This window comes from Schistocerca serialis, chromosome 4 (assembly GCF_023864345.2).
Source record: "Schistocerca serialis cubense isolate TAMUIC-IGC-003099 chromosome 4, iqSchSeri2.2, whole genome shotgun sequence".
Taxonomy (NCBI): Eukaryota; Metazoa; Arthropoda; class Insecta; order Orthoptera; family Acrididae; genus Schistocerca; species Schistocerca serialis.
Genome location: NC_064641.1, coordinates 831712891 through 831734632, shown reverse-complemented (window position 1 = coordinate 831734632; position 21742 = coordinate 831712891). Strand labels below are relative to the sequence as shown.

At 38.4% G+C, this 21742-nt stretch overlaps 1 protein-coding gene across 1 annotated transcript in view; it reads right to left on the bottom strand.

Moving 5' to 3' along the window:
- The window catches only part of LOC126474998 (Bardet-Biedl syndrome 1 protein homolog), a 142545-nt gene that overhangs the window by 28180 nt on the left and 92623 nt on the right, over positions 1–21742 (bottom strand). The window contains exons 7-8 of the mRNA XM_050102537.1: positions 14143–14397; positions 8651–8879 (exon numbers count right to left, since the gene is read on the bottom strand). Of these exons, the coding sequence (XP_049958494.1) occupies positions 8651–8879; positions 14143–14397 (484 nt within the window). The remainder of the gene's footprint in view (positions 1–8650; positions 8880–14142; positions 14398–21742) is intronic.

Below are 21742 nucleotides of genomic sequence, written 5' to 3'. Positions count from 1 at the left end.
GTCATGGGCCCAAAACATTGGCAGCCTAATCATCACCCATAAGTTCTGTGCTTGCTAGCACTCCCATAACAGAAGGCTGTGTTGGTGTGGTCAAACTTTGCACACAGAAGTTTTCCTGAGCTGGCTCTGGGTGGGCAGAGTCCATGCATGCAGAACACAGTTTATATGCAAAGACGTAAGATAACTATTCAGTCACCAGTGAAGCTGAAATGCATATTTTTGTTGCTTACAAGACAGTCGTACAGAGAGCCAGCTTTAGTGTCCCCCCCATGCACTAAGTTCAGGATGTAGGCTGTGGTGAGGATAATTGGTGAAGAGCATGTCTGCCAAGTAATGCGTTTGATTTAGCACATTTGAGTACATGACCAGATGACAGTGATTTCAGTTTGTAATATTTATGCACTGGTGATTGCATGACTGCAGTAATTAGCATTAGCCCAAGTTATGTTTGAACACTGATCCCACAGGGTACAGACTCCTCAGTGATACTAGTGTTTTGCATGAATGTGAGGCTGTGGAAAAACAATGGTTGCCTGTACAGACATACACGTGAGTGGGGAGCTCTTGTTAAACTTGTTGCAAGTGGTCGGCAGCCTGTAGAAACAGAATCTAGAAAATTTGGCTGTAAAGAAATGTCATTCAGCTCACACTGCTGTTGCTTTTTGATGACTTGCACCCATGCATGCCATAATGTTGCCAGCATTTTGCCTATCAGTAAGCATGCATTCCAGCGGACACCTAGCTTGTGCTGCCTGTGAGCAGCTCTGGTCTGTTCACACAAAGCTGCAGCATGGCTGCCACAATGTAAACATGAGAAACAGGGTTCGCACATAAGCTATCTGAAATAACAAAATATTTGCTAAATGCATTCAGGTTCTAAAACATTCATTTTCCTCCTCAGTTGGACATAAGCACAAAAGTAACTTTTGCATCTGTCAGCATAGCTCGATGAAATTTGCTCCATACATAGAAAGAACTGCAACAGTATAGTACACGATGTAAAATAGAAATATGCAATAGGATGAAGGAAAACAACACTTATAATTGAAGACAATAATTACACTGATGTTACCACGAATTATGATGGTACCCTGGACATTTCAAAAAATGGGACATGTCTACAGTAGCAAGGATGATCACCGTGGATGGCAATGCTTGCTCTACAACATGCTCCTGTGCAGGCCACAAAGATGGTTAAGGAGTTCTTGTGGAGGGAGGGGCGTTCCATTCCACAACCAGTGTAGATGACAAGTGCTGAATGGTTGTTGGTGCATGTGGATGTGCTGCAGCATATCTCTCCAATGCTTCCCACATGTATCTGGAGGGATCTGAGCTGGGAGAACAGCCAGGCCAATCCATTCACTGACTATTCACTTGTTCCAAGAACTTTTTCTCCTGCACCGTTCAATGCTGTCACACATTGGCATCCATGAAAATGAAGTCACACCTGGACCACCAAAACAATCATCTTCAACCATGTTCCTGGGTGCCATAGGTGTTCCCACCTCTTGTCATATGAGGATGCATCCAGAACCCTTCTCTGACTGAAACCACTCTCATCCAGGAAAAGCCCATGATGCCACTACTCGTTGGTCCAGTCCCTATGTTCTTGGCACCATCCCAAACAATACCGCCTATGTGCAGGTGTCAACAGAATGTACAGGTTGTCACATAAGGAGACCCCCACCCCATGCAGACACCAGATCACTGTGGAGTGTGACTTTCAGCTTTCAGTCCTGTTAAATGTGATGCAATTGCATCTGCTGTTTGGTGTGGGTCCCTTCTCACCCACTGCATAGTATAGCAATCATTTACTACTGGAGTTGACCATAGTCAACAACCTTATCTCATTTGGGAAAAAGTGCCTGTGGTTTAGAACATTCCCCATACACATGAAGAAATGATGTGAGCAATACGGAATACAAGTGTGACAGTTGTCACACTTCCTCCTTCTTCCAGTATCCTGATGAATCTTTCCCATGTTAAGTCATTCAAAAGTTGTCTCTGAGCCATGTTATTATAGTCATGCTGACCTCGTGCCATGTGACGTCCAGTTTTCTGTGCATGGTTGGGAGGCCCCTGGCAATATGATCCTGCACTTTCATTCATATCCACTGAGTTACTTTACCTACCTTGTCCTTCAGTTTTGTAGAGCAGTGTACATTTTCCAAGTAATATTCAGATGGCAGTCTTACATTGTTGTGAACAGTTTTCTTTTTGACAGTAATTGGACATGTGATAATGAAATAGGCACAGAAAGTGTTACAAAAATTATTCCACTAATCTGCAGCATTTTCTGGATGACATACGGGGGCCGTAGGTCAGTTGTCCAAAATGTGCTTGGGGCATAAATACTAAATAAATGAAAGTACAAATTTATTATCAATACAGAAATACATGAAGAGTTCAATGAACTTACAAAAGATGCTCAAAGTGGTTTCCGTACTGTTCTAAGCAAACACTGCGTTTTTTCAATGATGATTTACAAATTTTGTGACATACCTTCTGGGACTGTAGGTTTTCAAATTCTGATTGGATTCATTTCTTCAAATGTTCAATATTATGTATCTTCATGGATTACAATCAATTTTTTACACTGCTAATCCATTCATCAAACCTCACAATAACTCCATAAGGTTGTTCTATCTTGTTGCCATATCAGCTTTTTCTTAACAGGCTGCAGATGCAGAATTTCAGTAGACACAGATATGTCTGTTCATGATGCCATTCAACCTGAAAGTCACTTCGTCACTCCAAAGAATGCTCTTCTAAAACTTGGGACTGACTTCTTGTCAGACTGTGAACACTTGCAGAGTTCCCTATGAGTGTTTGGAACATCTTTGTTTAGCCTTGTAGTAAAGTAGACCTATACAGTCTCAATTTCAGCTCTTCAGAATCCTTATACACTTGTTTTGCTATTCCATACTCCTTCGAAGATGTTCTCTGAGATTGAGTCAGTAATTGCACAAAAGCCTGTGCAACAACATTAAGCTTCTCGTCTGTAATAATGGACACAGACTTTTGCCTACCCAAATGAGGAATTTCCAATACTAACCCATTCTCTTCACCTCTTAAATTTAATTTGTGAATACCTTGTCAAGATGAGAGTTGGATGTGTGGAGACCACTTCACAGACAAATCACAAACATCACTGTACTATGGTCATATTCCATAAAGTTTGCAAAACAAATACATGCTGTTCTATAGTTAACTTTCTCTTCAGTGTTGCTCAGATAACAACACACACATATCCTAAAACTGCTACTGTTACCTGTCTTATGGATACTACACATTAGTCAAGCACAAAACTGACTACCACTACACTACACAAAACAATGTCTAGGAATTGTGAGTGACAATTGAGTTATGGTCCACCTTGTACATTAATTCATGTCTCAGACTGCAATGAAGACTAACATCTCTAAAGAGCTTTCAATTACACATTCATTTTCCTTATCCTCATGCGTACTTTGTGAATAGTGTATTAGGTGAAAGTTTATTATATCAACTCCAAAGTTATCTAAATTGGTGTAAATGTGATCTATGTAGCTAGAGGTGCTTCTACTTAGTCTTGTTGTCATAAAAATTTATTGATGAACCTTTCTACAAAATTACTTGTCACCTTCAAAATTCTCTCCATTACATGCGATGCACTTGTCAAGTCTCTTTTCCCACTGTTGGAAGCATGTTTGGAACTCTTCAAGTTTGATATTGTCCAGTGCCCTTTGCGAAGCTGTTTTTACCGCCTCCATATCGTCATAACGCTCCCCTTTTAGCATTTTTTTCATTCATGGAAATAGGAAAAAGTCGCATGGGGCTAGGTCTGGCGAATACAGAGCGTGGGGAACGACAGACCAGCTCTGAGATGCCAAATAGTGGGTCACTTGTAAGCCCGTGTGTGCTGGAGCATTGTCGTGATGCAGAAACCAGTCACCTGATCGCCAAAGTTCCAGGCATTTCCTCCTCACATCCTCTCGCAGATGCCTTAAAACATCCAAGAAAAAGTGCTGGTAAACAGTCTGGCCAGGGGGTACGAATTCCTGATGCACAATTCCATGAACATCAAAATAGATAATGATCATTGTCTTCACATTTGACCTCGCTTGCCTGCCTTTTTTGGTCTGGGAGATTTGGGAGTCCTCCACTGGCTTGACACTTGCTTGGTTTCTGGGTCATACCCATAACACCAACTCTCATCCCCTGTAATGACTTTGTTCAAGAAGTTTGTACCACATGCAATCTCTGTTTTCAAGTCCTGACACACATTTATGCGGATGGTTTTTTGCTCCTGTGTGAGAAGGTGTGGAGCAAATTTAGCAGCAACACATCTCATGTGCAAATCCTCACTCAAAATCCGCTGGCACGAGCTCCAACTGATTCCTGTCTCTGCTGAAATTTGGTCGATCATTTGGCGAAGATTCTCGTTGATCTTTTGGCGGACCTTTTCAATGTTCTCCTCATTTCGTGATATTGAAGGGCGTCCAGAATGAGCTTGGTCTTCAACACACATCTCACCACGTTTAAAGTGCCCAAACCACTCGAAAACCCGTGTGCAGCTCATAGCGTCCTCCTGGAAAGCTTCCTGAAGCATTTGGTGTGTCTCCATTGCAGTTTTTTTTAAGCAGGAAACAAAATTTAACACACACTATTTGTTCTTTTAAAGTTGCCATAACGACTTCGCAGAGGTAACCCGCCAACAGTCAGAGAAAAACAATACCACACTTGCACATTCAGCTCTACACTGACTCCATCTGCACAGCTGTTTCTTGAAGGTCTCTACTAACACCATCTAGCATGAGAACCCTGCACTACGTCTTCGAGTGGCAGCGCCCTCGGAGTCAGGTTTCTTTTAGGTCTGCCCTTGTAGTTGGCCCATCAACTCAGTATGACAAAACATAATTATGCAGAATATCATTTAACTCCCTAATCTTAAAATGCTTTACAGAATCTATATTAAAATCACCACCTAAATCCATACCCATGTTGTTACATTTCCTACATGCAATGTCAATCATTTTTCCATGTTTTTTAAGAAATCATCAACTATGTTACTAGGAGATCTGTACAAACCTGCAACAATCAAGGGTATTTTGTTTACCATTAGCTTTATTCCTGAAATTTCAAATATTGCTTCTACAATGAGTTCTGTGATGAGATGCAGTTTTATGAAATTTAGGTGGTCTTTACATTACATGGTAAAGCCACCATTTTTACTGGACAGAGTATAGCTGTCAGGTTTAGTCACAGTGATTAAATAATTCGACAGGCTATGTACGGTACTGTAAGAATGATCACATCTACATTTTCCTCGCTTAGTGTTTGCTGTAATTGTATGTACTTGTTGTTTAGGTACTGAATATTTTGATGTAGCACTTTAATGAAACCTATTTGTTTTCGTTTCTTCAGGATGTTTCTACCAAATGTCAACCTTTTCATAACTTTTCTGTGATGTATGAGTTTTAGATGCTGCAGAATTATGGACATTTTTCTGTTTACTATGTAATTTACCATGCCCAACAGGTTCCCCTGTTTATGTTCTTGCAGATACACATTTTACTTGAAGATGCAGTGTCTAGTATACTCAAATGAAAACCATCCCTAACTAAATATTTATTATTTAAATTTTTTTTTTGTTGAAGAATATTGCTCTGATCCTCTTGCATTGTTTTCTTATGCCACTGCTTATTTTGCAGGTGTATTTCTCACTTACCAACATCCTATTTACAATATGCATAAACACTTTTTGCTAATGAATCAAGTTTCTAGTTTTATTGGTAGGTTCTTGTTTACTACTATTTATATAGAACCATTGTGTCATGACTGAATACCTTATTATAATATTGACTGGATTGCACTGGATTTATTTGTGCACCCTGTTTTCAATGTTGCAATATTTTTAATGTATTAATTGTGTTGGCTAGTTTTAATCTCAGGAGAAATGTTGACTTAGCAGTGTGGAACTAGTACATTTTTTAACAGAGCATCACCTATCATCAGATATTTCTTGGGTAATATGGTTTCATCTCACGATTTTGATGCTTTAATGTCAACGCCATTTTTTTTCTTTTATTGTGCTTCACTGTCTTCCGTTTGTATTTGAATACTGCTTTCCGGAGTAGTTCATTTGTTGTAACATCATCAGAAACACTGGCCACAATTTATTTAGTGTCGGGCACAATGAGTTTGGTTCTTACTTTTTGCAAACACAAGACATTGGTTTGGTCCCTAGATTAGCATTTATTTTCTTTAGTGGTAATATTTCAATTTCAAGTGTTTCTATGTTGCTTTGAAGTAATTTAATAGTTTCATCTCTTGAGTTCACTGCACTCTGTAATTCTGCTGTTTCTATCCGTAAACAGTCACGGCATGTCTAAGGACAATCATTGCTTATGAAGTCCAGAGTTATTTCTGCACATTCTTCACATAGGCAGAAATTATACTTAACACATAAGATAATTTTGATAATATGTTTTTCTCTTTTCTTACATGTCAAACTTTTGAACTTGTGGAACTTCGGTGATAGCAAATGACAGATAACATAGTGATACAGAGAATACAACACACAGTATTTTATAGAAACTCAATACATACAAGAATACATGACATAACACACTCGAGTTACAGAACGAACTGCTGCTACCATCAACTGTCAGATATAAGACTGCATGTAGTTTTCTCTGGTCAGTGATGCTAATATTCCCACAAACTTTTGACTTTTTGATGAGAGCACTGCTTTGGCACACTGTTTCTTTGATGCCATTTTTTTCAAAATGTAATTTTTCTTGGACACACACACACACACACACACACACACACACAGTGGGATGTGAAATGAATGAAGTTACATGTAAACAGGTGGAAGTGGTTACTGTAGCCCACTTCTGTAAAGTTTACAACAAATTATAGCTAGTGCTGTTCAGCTCAAGCAGATTATAATGGGAATTACTTCTAGGGCATTTTATGTTCATTTGGGATTGGTACTTTGGAAGGGAGCAGGGTGTTAATTACATTTTCTGTGAGTCTCAAGTGAACTGAAATAAGAGTTTATTGTTATAAGTGTTTAAGTGAAAAGAGATTTTCATATATGAAAGTACTGATATCATTTGTCAGAGTAGTTGGTGACTTCTGACTAGACTTCAGTGCCACTAAAAGAAATAAAGCCATTATTTCAATTGCAGATAATTTTCCCTTTCATCACAATATTAGGAAGGAAAGATGTGACTCTAGTTGCAGTACGAGATGGAGTGAATTTGAAATAGATTTTACTATAAAAATGTTTGGGAAACGCTACCTCTGAGACTAGATGATAATTGATTTCTTTTATAAATTAACACACTTACTACAGTAGAAAGACTTACTCAAATGCAAAAGAAACTCATTATGAACTTGCAACATATGTTTAGTAATCAGTGTGTAGGAATTAAACAGGCTTTGCCTTATTTGTTCACATTCTGAGAAACTATTAATACTGAGACACATGACTGCTCAAAAATAAGTTTTCAACATACAACATAATACAGCATAATAAGTCTTGAAAGTCTCTTCGAGTTTGCTGCCAGATCCTAAAATGAACTTGACTCGATATTTCAGTGATCCAACTGGTCGCTATCTTCGTGGAGAATGCTGCTTTTGCTGATGAGTCCCGCTGAGAACTGATGCCAGGCTGCAAATCAACGTCCTATATAGTCCACTGTTCAGTACCCGGTGCATGCGCTGCCCATCATGGTTGCTGCCCTCCAAGACAGGGAAGTGGCACCGCCATTAGTAGACACTGGCAGCAATGATATATCGCACTCAGGGCCACACCGAAGTGCCTATATAGGACACTGATTTGCAGCCTGGCGTCAGTTCTCAGCGGGATTCATCAGCTGAAGCAGCATTCGCTATGAAGATGGCGACCAGTTGGATCATCGAAATATCGAGTCAAGTTGTTTTAGGATCCAGCACCAAACTCAAAGAGACTTTCAAGTAGTTGAGTGTATTTTAGGAAGAGAAATGGAATACAAAGTAGGAACTGTCACAGCACCATCTGGAAGGGCAGAAAACTGGTTTTCCACTTTTACACAGGATTCTTAAAAAGCTTGACAGACTAAACAAACTGGTATAGGAAAGGAAAGGATGTCATGCTTCATCCAAAATCAGTGTCGACACCCAAAGTTGTGCTTGCAGGGAACACGGTCATGCAGCAAAACTCTGTCGGTAGCGGAGCACTCTATCAATAAAAAATAATGAGGAAGAAATAAAAAGATATGTAAAGTACAACAGGTAAGTGATGTTTCTTAAAGTGCAGCGTTAAGAGAGACATGCCTGTTGAGCAGAGGAATTTAAACAAAGTCAAACAATGATCTGGGTATGCAACAGAAAGGCACAAGTAATTGAGATCTAATGGTCATGGGAGGTATGCATATATTCCTTATGACTTTATCTCCCACTAAATGGGATTCTTATTTTCAATATATTTCTTAATAAAGGAAGAACTGATTACTCTTCTTATTGTTGCCATTCACTATTCTGTAGTTCTCCCAATTGCATTCAGTGGTCTGGCAGCATTGAAACACCCAACATTTGGGGGAGGAACAGAACTTATGTACTGAAGTGAAACATAACAAAAATAAAGTAAAATCTAGTCTCATGGTTATTAAATACTTACCAACAGTAATGAGAACTAAGCTGTTCTCCTCCTGTCCAAAGCGACCAAACCTTAATGCTGCGACTGTGTCAGGAGTTGCAATAGTATCGACAAGCTGTTGACCAGAATATAGTTTAACCAAGCCACCTGAGAGAGCAACTGCCACTAAGCACAGTCCTTGCTGAGGCAAATGAACACTACCAATTGCTGTGATATTCTTTTCCATTTGTAGTTTCCACTGTCTGCGTCCCTGTGATAAATACCTGTTGTATTTATTTACTAGCCAAACTGTGAATCAGAGCTACTCAGACAAGAAATAAGTCACTAAATTTGAGTAAGTACCAAAGCACTGACATAAAATAAAGAAATTAAGTAAGTAAGGAAAAAATGTGAAAACAAAAGACTTCTGATTGCACATACAAATAAATAACATATTACATACACTAAATTCCATGTGATCTAATTTTGCTGCTCCTGTTTAATTATACCCTTGTTTGCTTTAAGCATCAAATGAGACTTAACATTCTGTAAGAATATGTTATAAATTTGTACCTACAATACCTACTTTGAACATTTCTTCACAGTGTTCTTTCTGTAATCTCTCTCTACACACGGCTTGAGTCATTGGGTATGGTGCCTTTCCTTTTATCATTTAAACCCAAGTGAGGTGCTGCAGTTGTTAAGAAACTGGAATCGCGGTCTAGAAGAGGAGGGTTTCCTATCCAGGGAAAAATGACTATCTATATGCCTTCATATGGGCCCTCATTTCTCTTATCTTGTCCTTGTGGTCCGTACACAAAAAGTACATTGATGACAACACAATTATTCAGCAGTCAGCTGCAAATGCTTGTTCTCTAAATTTTCTCAATAGTCTGTCAAAAAAAGTTCTCTTCCCTCCAAGTATTCCCATTTGAGTTCACTTAGAATCTCTGTAACACTTACTTGTCGATGAAACTTACGTGTAACAAATGTAGCAGCATGCCTCTGCATTGCTTCCATATCTTCCTCTGATTTGACCAGGTGGGGATCCCAAACACTTGAGCAGTACTCAAAAATGGGTTGCACAAGTGTTTGATATTCAGTCTCCTTTATAGATGGGCTACACTTGCCTAAAATTCCCCCAATAAACCAAAGTCAAGCATTCACCTTTCCTACTATTGTCCTTTTGTGCACATTGCACTTCATATCACTTTGCAGTGTTGTGCCTAAATATTTAATTGACATGACTGTGTTAACCAGCACACTACTAATACTGCATTAGAATATTTGAAAATTGTTTTTCTTACTCATCTGCATTATCTAACATTTTTCTACATTCAGAGCAACCTACCATTCATCGCATCAACTATAAATGCTGTGTTGTTCTACAGTCACTCAACAATGAAACTCTCCTTTATACTATAGTGTCATCACCAAAGAATTGTAGTTTGCTGCTCACCTTATTAATCATATCATTTCTACATACAGAACACAAGAGTGGACTTATTACACTTCCCTGGGGCACTCCTGATGGTACCCTTTTCTCTAATGAACACCCACCATTGAGGACAACATACTGGGTTCTATTTCTTAAGAAATCTTCAGGCCACTCATATATGGGAACCTAATCCATTTGCTTGGAACTTTGTTAACAGTCTGTAGAGGTACACTGTGTCAAACACTTTCTGGAAATCTAGGAATATGAAAGCTGCATGATGTCCTTTCTCCATGGTTCACAGGATGTTGTGAGGAAAGGGCAAGCTGAGTTTCACATGAGTGATTCTTTTTAAATGTATGCTAATTTGTAGGCAGAAGCTTTTTTGTCTCAAGGAAATTCATTATATGCAAACTCAGGATATGTTTTAGAATTCTTGGCAAACAAGCGTTAAAGATATTGATCTGAAACTTTGCAGGTCTGCTCTTTTACCCTTCTTATTTACAGGATCACCTAAACTGTCAAAGCAACCTGGGATTCCATCTGAACACGGTGACATTTGTTTTCAACTCTTTCAGTTGCTTGTCTGCACTAGGGATGCCTATTAATATGCCTTTCCTTTTGCTGTCTTCTATTGCCACATGAAACTGGTTGATGCTTGTCTGGGTAGAAGCCTTTGACCTGTTTACTGATTTTACACAGGATCAGATTTTCCTGGGTTCTCAGATAGATCTTTTGCTAAGATATAATGGAGGATGTTGCTGTACACTTTGCACATTAATATTGTTAAGCAAATGCTTAAAACAAATGCCAAGATGGTTTTTTAAAAAGGACATAACTGATTTCCTTCTCCAATCTAAACCTGTTTACCATAAAAGGACATAACTGACTTCCTTCTCCAATGTAAACTTGTTTATCATATGTCACTGTTGACAGACTCTTGAAACCCTTGCTGTTCTTCCCTTTGTTAATCATTTAAAGCAGTTTATTCACAAAGTTTTATTTTTTTCATTTGACCTTCATTGTCAGATGAAACATTTATTATTGCTCTTAGATTTAAATCACTGAACATTGTTGGCATTGAAAATAAGTTGATAATGACTGTTGTATTATGATATTTAGTCTTTGTTGAGAGCTTCACTGTAATCAAATAATCATACATTTGACATCAACAATTCTCAGTCAGTCCTATGACGCAGTTATCAACATTAAAGTCTCCATAGACATTGAATTTATAATTAACACTGCATATCCTTATGACCTAATTTCTCTAATTTCTTAACAAACTTTAAGCTCACTTATGAAACATAAGCTGTGGCCAGCTGTTGGTCTGTAACTGTAAGTGTGCTTGTGTGTATTTGCAAATCTGCCATTGTGTGTTTGCAAATCTACCATTGAGGTACAGCATTCAAAGAGCTATTTAATAAAATATCCATTATGGCTTAGGGTCTAGGACTTAATTCCTATTTCTGTATACCTGTAAACTCATTCCTTTACCTGGTTCTCCAGTAATATGAGTTAACTAGTATCCATATGGATGTATCAGTTCAAATTCAGTGATCTGCAAGTGATGAACTGATAAGCATATCATCTATTAAAACTCTACTCACCTTTTCATTTTCCTGTGAAATTTGGTACCTCTCCATTAGTTACTCAACCTACGTCTCTGACATTCAGTATTCTCTAGCACCACATTTCAGAAGCTCCTATTTTCTTCTTGTCTGAACTGTTTATCATCCACATTTCATTCCTAGGGCTACATACTCCAGACAAATACCTTCAGAAAAGTGTTCCTAACACTTAAATTGATATTAGATGATAAATTGTTTTTCTTTTCCCGAAACACTGTTCTTGCTATTAGCAGTCTGCATTTAATATCCTCTCTACTTTGTCTATTGTTAGTTGTTCTGTTACAAAAATATAAAAACCAATTTACTATTTTTAGTGTCTCAATTCCTAATCTAATTTCATCAGCATCACCTAATGTAATTGGACTACATTCCATTTGTACCTGATGCCATCCACAGTTGTGTAAATGAGGTTGTCAACCAAACTGTTGCCTGCTGCTCAAACTATTATCATTTAACTTTTTTACTGAAATATTTCCTCCAAGGGCTTAAATCACCTGTGACATCTCAAGCCTTGCTTGCATTTTACTAAATGACATTAGTTGTCTTGTTATCATCACCCAAACAGTTATCACTCCAACGAATATCACCTAGCAATATGGCCTTAAACTTTTCTTTTCTATGCATAGCTCCCACATTATGCCCTAAATTGTAAGTTTGGTTTTGTCTTCAGAGCACTGAAGCTACTGAAGATGCCTAAATGGAAACCATAAGACTAATTTCTTCTTCATCTTTACCATTATTTAGCAGATTAGACCATAATCAACTTTCAGATCTGGCTGTAACACTACTGTGGTAAACTGTTCTTTTTTTCAATAGACACTTATCATCTAACAGTAGTGGCAGTCACTGCACTGTCCAAAATCAATGCCATTCTTCATTATCCAACAATTAACAAATTTATTATGAACTATTTAAAAAAAAAATACAAATGTTGCAACTAGTGACCTGCGCCGGTTTCGCATGGGTACCACCAAGTATCTATGGCTGGACGTCTTGTTTATAATATGTAGCGAGAAGAGAGGTAATCCATGATGTTCTTGATTGGAGTTACATTGTGCCTCCCTTTTAAAAGAAGCTCCCAAAGATCGAGTTAAAGTTTGATATCCTTTAGCCTCAGAAAGTCTTGCATCATGAAATTCACTGGATTCTGGAGACCGCACAGTCCTCAGTCTTTCAGACATTCTAGCGCATTGAGAAATACTTGACCTTATTCTAGGCATTTCTGTTCATAAACAAAATCATAGAGCAAACTCAATAAATTCCTGTTTAATAGCCAAGAGGTCAAATAAAAATGAAATCTGTTGAAAGAAGCAAAACAGTTTTGTTAAGTTTTTAATAAACAAAGTGAAATTAGTAAATCTGCATATCCAGCTAAGTAAATTCAATGTTAGTCTGCATTCAGAGAGATAAGATTGCAGCAATTAATTATGTCACCGACAGAAACTTCCGAAAATACTTCTGTCTCTGACGTAAAAAAAACTAAGAGCACCATCTATTGGTTCTTTGGTGTACTACAAAACTAACAGTTCTACCTCTCATTTCTTTGGTGCAATACACTGTGATGATCGCTTTACTTGCAAACATCTGAACTACTAAGCTGAGCAGATTCCTAAAACTTTAAATTAAGATTTTTTTGCATAATCCAATTTTGATTAAATAAAGCCTATATGTTGTCTCAAGCTATGCTCAAGTTACCTGTGAAAACCCCATGAAAATTCATCTAGTAGTTTTGGAGACTAGTGTGTTCAAACAATGACAGAAAGTTGCTGTATGCTATTACACTCCCTACATCACACTCACATCAGTTTTTGGCAAATATTTTCAATACACAGACATGATTGTTTTACAGTTTTATTATTAGTGTAGATGTAGATTTTTCAGTGATAATACTGTCATGTAATATATTAATTGGCTGATTTATACCTAGATTATCAACTAATAAAATATAATTATGAGAAATGAATAAAATTATTTACAGAAGATAAATTTTCCACAATTTGTAAGGATAGAGTGTTTTTAAATAGTTGGATTCCACAAGATTAGTCAACTAAACTACAAAATGTTTAGCTTAGCTTGTTATAAACTACTATCCTACCACAAAACAAATTTTATTAATTTTTCAGATAAATAATATGCAATTAATAATTTTGTGAACACCAATGTAACACAAAGCTAGCACTGCTAAATGAAGAAAGATGATGGCATATTATTCAACTAAATATTAATATTTGCTGAACTCAGTTGCTGTAAAGCATTCTCTTACAATAGATACTACTCTTAGATATGTATGTACTAATTTCCTACAGCTACAGATGCATTACATTAAAAAATTGTGAACTTATAATTTGCAGCATCTAAATGAATAATTTAACAGGACTCAAATTAGCAGCACCTTAATAATGGAACAAACTTTTTAGTGGCACTGCAACATAAAGATACAATTGAAAATTTAATGTGAAATTACTTACCTTCTTAGAAAAGCAATGCAAAGCACTATCCATTAGTGCTACTATTATACTTGATGTACCATCTGGCATTAACAACAACCCAACAGCAGGAGCTGTAAGCTCTGTTAAGGTGCGAGTCTGCTGCCAGCCCCGACGAAGCAAACGTAAGGTCCCATCACGGCACAGGCATACAATTCGGAACTCCACATCATACAGACCAGAACAGGCAATGTGGGCAGGAGCAGGACTGTGTACTTCACCACCCTCTAGTTGTACCTTTCATATCATAAATGGTTACTGGTTTCAGAAGAGCACCAACTGATTTAAAGCACTCAATGAAAAATATTGTAATGAACTGTTTTGTCAGACATATACAGCTTGTCCCAAAACAACACAGACAAGCTTTAGAGACAGGTTCCTTACACCAAAACAAGAAAAATAGTGAAACATATCACTTCTACTGAAGAGGTGGTTATAGCTCTTAAGGCATGCATTTTAGAGCCCATCTTTACTAGACTTTTTTTTCTTGTTTTGGTCTTTACTGCCTCCTCCCAAAATTACAGAAAGTAAAGAGAGATGTATTTCTTGGTATTGAAGTAGAACAAGTGCTCACAGCTCTAAGGCATGCATTTTAATGCCCATTTCTACTAGAACTTTTTTTCCTGTTTTGGTGTAAAGAACCTGTACCTAAAGCTTGTCAGTTTTTTTTTTTTTTGGACAATCTCTATCTTTTCCATGAATCACATTAAATAAGAAAACTAAACAGTGCTACTATTCCTACAGTATTTTTATATTTTTATACAAATAATGAGTCATCAATATAGCGCATACTATAATAGTAAGTGTACAATGTGCAGGCCGCTAAAACTCAGAAACGAGTCCTGGTATGATGAAGGGAGTTATACAGTATGGTAGCCCTCTACTGCAATCCATGAGAAAGGTTCCCATTTTTACCTGAAGGTTGTGCTTTTGAAGATATAAAGGCTGGGAAGTTTCGCTCTCCAGAAATTTCTAGAACATTCCAGAACATTCTAGAGTATCTGAGAATATTTCAGAACATAAGAAAGCATTCTTCAACATTTCAGAATGTTCTGGAATGTTCCACAATGATGTAGGATGTTCTGGAATGTTCATGAATAGTCTGGAACATTCTGGAACATTCCAGAATGTTCGGAAACATCCCAGATCATTGTGGAACATTCCAGAACACTCTAGAATGTTGTGGAGTGTTACTGAACATTGTGGACCACTCAAAGTCATTTTGGTACGCTCTGGAATTTGTCATTAGTGGGGGTACCCATTGGTAGGGGTGTATAAAGCACGACCTGTCATGGGTTCAAACATCAGTATCTTATCAGTGATGAAGGGAGAAACTGAAAAACTAGTGTAGTAAGCGAATAAAATTAAACAGTGAAGTGAGTAGTCAAAGTGATACAGTAACTGAATATAAACTGACAATAAAGCATGAACAGTGTGTAAAGTTTACTTAGTGTATTTGTCAATAAAAAGTTGATTTGATTTATATTTTAGACAATGCCCAAATGTCAAAGAGGAGAAGATCTTGCCAGTTCTGAAGCAAAATGATGGAAAAAAAAAAAATACACACGACGAGTATGAAATGCATTTAAGTTTCCAACAAACAAGAATAAGCCCCATGAGAAGCAGAGAAACCAAACAGCAAAATTAACAGATTGAAGAATCAAGAATTGCGACACAATCTTATGATAAAACACTGAAAACTCAAGCCAGCCATGAAAATATCACCCTATGAGAAGTGTGGATGAGGACCAGTACATAATACAACCTAACAAATGAAGCATTCCACTATGACCCAATGAAAGAATTTAATAAACACAAACACATCGTAATCGGAAAAAAGGACATCAGCCAACTTTGCAATGTGTAAAAATACAGTAGACAAACACCAGGATTCTGATACATGAATGGAAAAATTTGGCTCATAACTCCCAAAGCGAAGCTGAGTACCCCAGCTAGTGTATGTATAAAATTTGGTTGAAATTCCTCCAAGCATTCCTGAGTTACACTTTTATGTTATCCCTTTTCATCCTGACCCTCAGCTGCAGGGATACTAGTGGTGTCTTATTGTCACAGTAACTTCTCCACTGATACACATACCAAGTTAGGTAGAAATTGTTTCAATCAATACACAGATATACTGATATGTCACTGCCATTGCTCCCCCCTGCACCACACATCCCCACTTCTAGGTGTTAAAATTTATTGGGGCTGTCACCAATAAGCCTAGTGACCCCTAAATCTGTGGATTTAGTTTTAATATTGGATTTATTGAATATTTTTATGTAATTGCTTCACAATTCCATGTCCTCCCATATGAGCAGTGTAGTTATACTACACATCACTGTAGCTCTATACAAATAACAAGAGACATATATATGAGATTTGGTTAAAACTGCTCCAGACATTCCTGAATTATTCTCCTATGTCAACTCCTTTTCACTACTATCACATGCTATGGGAGGTGAATGGTTCTTATCCCCTTAGAAGCCTTCACAGGTGCACACACAGCAAATCACCAAAGTTTCATCACAATCAGATGAATGGTATAAACACATAGAAGATGAACAAACAAATATTTATTTCCATATATTATATTTGCATCTGAGTTAGCCTCCATTTTAAACATAATATATCGCTGATCCCTCATACAAAAAACTGTAGCCTGTATTTGAAAGACAGTACGACACAGTGGTTCAAAAAATTGCCATCCAAAATTGTTCTCATCCAACTGTCCTATAGAATCTTAGAACACGTTCAGAGTTCAAATGTAAAGAGGTATCTGAATTAGGATGACATTCTCCATCCTACCCAGCATGGATTCCAGAAACGTTGGTCATCCAAAACCTGATTTGTGCTTGTCTCACATAATGTTCTGGAAACCATGGATCAAGGTAATCAGATAGATGCAGAGTTTCTTGACTTTTAGAAGCATTTCTCTCAGTATCACACCAACACTTATTAATCATGTGGGGTATCAAACTGGATTGAGGATTCCTTTGTAGGTATAATGCAGTTTGTTCTGTTGTTTGAAAGATTATCTATAACTGTAAAAGTAACTTCAGGTTTGCTCCAGTGGAATAGTTTGGGACTCCATATGAATGGCACTGACAGAAAATTTTAATAGTAACCTCAGGCAATTTGTGGATGATGAGGTTATCTATAATGAAGAATTATCTGGAAAAAAAGCTGCACAAGTACTGAGAAATGTAAAATTATACACTTCACAAAATGCAAAGAATGTAGTATTGTCTGAACAAAATAGCAATGAATCACAACTGGAGTCAGCCAGTTCATACAGATACCAGGGTGTAACAATTTGTAGTGATATGTAATGGAGTGATCACATATGCTCAGTTACAGGTAAAGCAGGTGGCAGACTGGTTCATTGGCAGGATACAGGGGAAAAGCACTCAGTCTAAAAAGGAGACTGCTTAAAAAACACTCATGTGACCCATCCTATGATATGGCTCAAGTGTGTGAGACCTGACCAAACAGGTGTAACAGGGCAGCTTGAATGGACAAGAAGAGAGTAACACAAATTATCACCAGCTTTTTCTTACTCATGTGAAAATGTCATGTAAATGCCGAAATACCTGAACTGACAGGCACTTGAATATGGACACCAAGTATCTCACTAGTGCCTACTTACAAAATCTGAAGAGCTAATACTACGGGACAAATATAGGAATACTACAACCCACAATGTACTGCTCCCTTAGGGATGCTGAAAACAAGATTGGACTAATTACAAAGCCTACAAAGGCATTTAAGAAACCATTTTTTCTATGTTCCACATGTGTGATGGTGAGGGAAGAGATCCTAATATGTTCTACAATACATTTCATACTGGTTTGCAGAGTAAAGATGTAGATGGAATTTATCATCATATTTGAACTCAGAGGTGTAAATTTTGCTTAACTGAAATGTTTGTATTAAATAGGTCATGACTTTGCTAGTATATAATAGTGTTATGGTTAGGTTAGGTTAAGTTACACAATGCTTTGTTTGAGGTACTGAACTGAAGCAGCAGCTGAGTAGCTTAAAAAGAGCAACATTGGTTTCTTTATGGTAACTGTTTTTCTTGTAAATACATTTATAAAGTAAATACATATAAAAAACAAAGATGCTTTAACTTACCAAACGAGAAAGTGCTGGTATGTTGATAGACACAATAAAATAAAAAACACACACACAAATATTCAAGTTTTCACAACCGATGGTTGCTTCATCAGGAAAGAGGGAAGGAGAGGGAAAGACGAAAGGATGTGGGTTTTAAGGGAGAGGGTAAGGAGTCATTCCAATCCCGGGAGTGGAAAGACTTACCTTAGGGGCAAAAAAGGACAGGTATACATTCGCACACACACCCACATCCATCTGCACATATACAGACACAGGCAGACATATGTAAATGAAAAGAGGTTGGGCAGAGATATCAGTCGAGGCGGAAGTACAGAGGCAAAGATGTTGTTGAATGACAGGTGAGGTACGAGGGGCAGCAAGTTGAAATTAGCGGAGGTTGAGGCCTCGTGGGTAATGGGAAGAGAGAATATATTGAAGGGCAAGTTCCCATCTCCGGAGTTCTGATAGGTTGGTGTCAGTGGGAAGTATCCAGATAACCCAGACGGTGAAACACTGTGCTAAGATGTGCTGGCTGTGCACCAAGGCATGTTTAGCCACAGGGTGATCCTCATTACCAACAAACACTGTCTGCCTGTGTCCATTCATGCGAATGGACAGTTTGTTGCTGGTCATTCCCACATAGAAGGCTTCACAGTGTAGGCATGTCACTTGGTAAATCACGTGAGTGCTTTCACACGTGGCTCTGCCTTTGATCGTGTACACCTTGCGGGTTACAGGACTGGAGTAGGTGGTGGTGGGAGGGTGCATGGGACAGGTTTTACACTGGGGGTGATTACAAGAGTAGGAGTCAGAGGGGGTTTGGGGATTTCACAGGGATGAACCAAGAGGTTACGAAGGTTAGACACTCTTGGTGGAGTGGGGAGGATTTCATGAAGAATGGATCTCATTTCGCAACAGGATTTGAGGAAGTCGTACCCCTGCTGGAGAGCCACATTCAGAGTCTGATCCAGTCCCGGAAAGTATCCTGTCATATGTGGGGCACTTTTGGGGTTCTTCTGTGAGAGGTTCTGGGTTTGAGGGGATGAGGAAGTGGCTCTAGCTATTTGCTTCTGTACCGGGTCAGGAGGGTAGTTGCAGGATACGAAAGCTGTTTTCAGGTTATTGGTGTAATGGTTCAGGGATTCAGGACTGGAGCAGATTCGTTTTCCACAAAGACCTAAGCTGTAGGGAAGGGATCTTTTGATATGGAATGGGTGGCAGCTGTCATAATGGAGGTACTGTTGCTTGTTAGTGGGTTTGATGTGGATGGATGTGTGAAGCTGGCCATTGGACAGATGGAGGTTAACATCGAGGAAAGTGGCATGGGATTTGGAGTAGGACCAGGTGAATCTGATGGAACCAAAGGAGTTGAGGTTGGAGAGGAAATTCTGGAGTTCTTCTTCACTGTGAGTCCAGATCATGAAGATGCTATCAATAAATTTGTACCCAACTTTGGGTTGGTAGGCTTGGGTAACCAAGAAGGCTTCCTCTAAGAGACCCATAACTAGATTGGCATACGAGGGGACCATCCTGGTACCCATGGCTGTTTCCTTTAATTGTTGATATGTCTGGCCTTCAAAACTGAAGAAGTTGTGGGTTAGGATGAAGCTGGCTAAGGTAATGAGGAAAGAGGTTTTAGGTAGGGTAGCAGGTGATTGGCGTGAAAGGAAGTGCTCCATCGCAGCGAGGCCCTGGACGTGCGGGATATTTGTGTACAAGGAAGTGGCATCAATGGTTACAAGGATGGTTTCCAGGGGTAACAGATTGGGTAAGGATTCCAGGCATTCGAGAAACTGGTTGGTGTCTTTGATGAAGGATGGGAGACTGCATATAATGGGTTGAAGGTGTTGATCTACATAGGCAGAGATACGTTCTCTTGGTGCTTGGTAACCAGCTACAATGGGGCGGCCGGGATGTTTGGGTTTGTGAATTTTAGGAAGTAGGTAGAAGGTAGGGGTGCGGGGTGTTGGTGGGGTCAGGAGGTTCATGGCAAACTTTGTATGCAGTGTTGTCTGAAAGCTGACGCAGTCCCTCAGCCACATACTCCCGACGATCAAGCACCACGGTCGTGGAACCCTTGTTAGCCAGAAAAATGACGATGGATCAGTCAGTGCTTAAAGTAATATAGAAATAATTACCATCATTCTCACTGTGAGGAGATTATCACTACTCATAACTGATTTTAGTATGCTTGGCACAAACAACCTGCTGTTTCTGTATGTGGATCCAGAACTTGACTTGTCCCATCTCCCTTCATGATGGAATTTGTGGCTCACAATGTGGGATTGAATGACTCAGTTAATTAACAGATGAGGCCTTCATTCAACATTGATACATCAAAGACACAGCAATTACCTTCTAAGAAGCAGATTTCTTGTTGTAATCAATAAAATGATAACATCCAAGCTTTGTTTTTCCACTTTTAGGCACCACACCACCACTACTCTGATCTAACAGGAAGTTTTGAGGAGCAGTGTAATTTTTTTCTTATCCGTTCATTTAACAGCCAGAACATTAATGGTCGACAGAAATATTATTTCCTCTTTCCTCAAGAGAGCTCCACATAACTGGTGTGGAATGTTTTCTCATTGGCCTTATAGCCCCTGGAACTTGAGTCCTTTTATATAAGAATTCCACGAACTAGTTCGGAGATCTTACCACTTACCCATACTGATAGTTTTCTTGTCCTCAAACTATGTCTTAGACATTTTGTGAACTCTCCCACAAGGATATGCAATTTAACTCCACACTGCCAAATCAGTGGTATACTAAACATCTGACCAATTTGCACACTATGTGTGGTACCTTGAAGACTGACCATGCCAGTTTAGCCTATGTTAAAAGCAGGATTGAGTATAAAAAATTAATTCTGGGACCAAAAAAGAACATAATCTCAATGACATTGAGAAATCCAACAAGTATAAAGCTGCATTGAGATTAATAAATGGTCTGGCTATGATGCAAGAAATAAGAAAATTAATCTCTCTCCCCAAAAATTTAATGTTTTTTTTTTATTACATCAGAAGTAGGAACTACTATTATCAAATGTGATACAAGTTAATTAGAGTCACTTTCACAAAATTTCTGCCACGCGGGATTAGCCAAGCGGTCTAAGGCACTGCAGTCACGGACTGTGCGGCTGGTCCCGGCGGAGGTTCGAGTCCTCCCTCGGGCATGGGTGTGTGTGTTTGTCCTAAGGATAATTCAGGTTAAGTAGTGTGTAAGCTTAGGGACTGATGACCTTATCAGTTAAGTCCCATAAGATTTCACACACATTTTGAACAAAATTTCTGTAGATAATCAACAAATTCAAGTGTGTTCACTTCCTCTCAGGTTTCACCTGTTTCCGCCATAAGAATAGTTGAAATTGTCAGAGAGTGTAGAAATATATACATATCTTGCAACTTATTGAAGAAGGTAATAGACTGGGGTGTGCATTCTTCAAATTATTGTGTAAACAAGA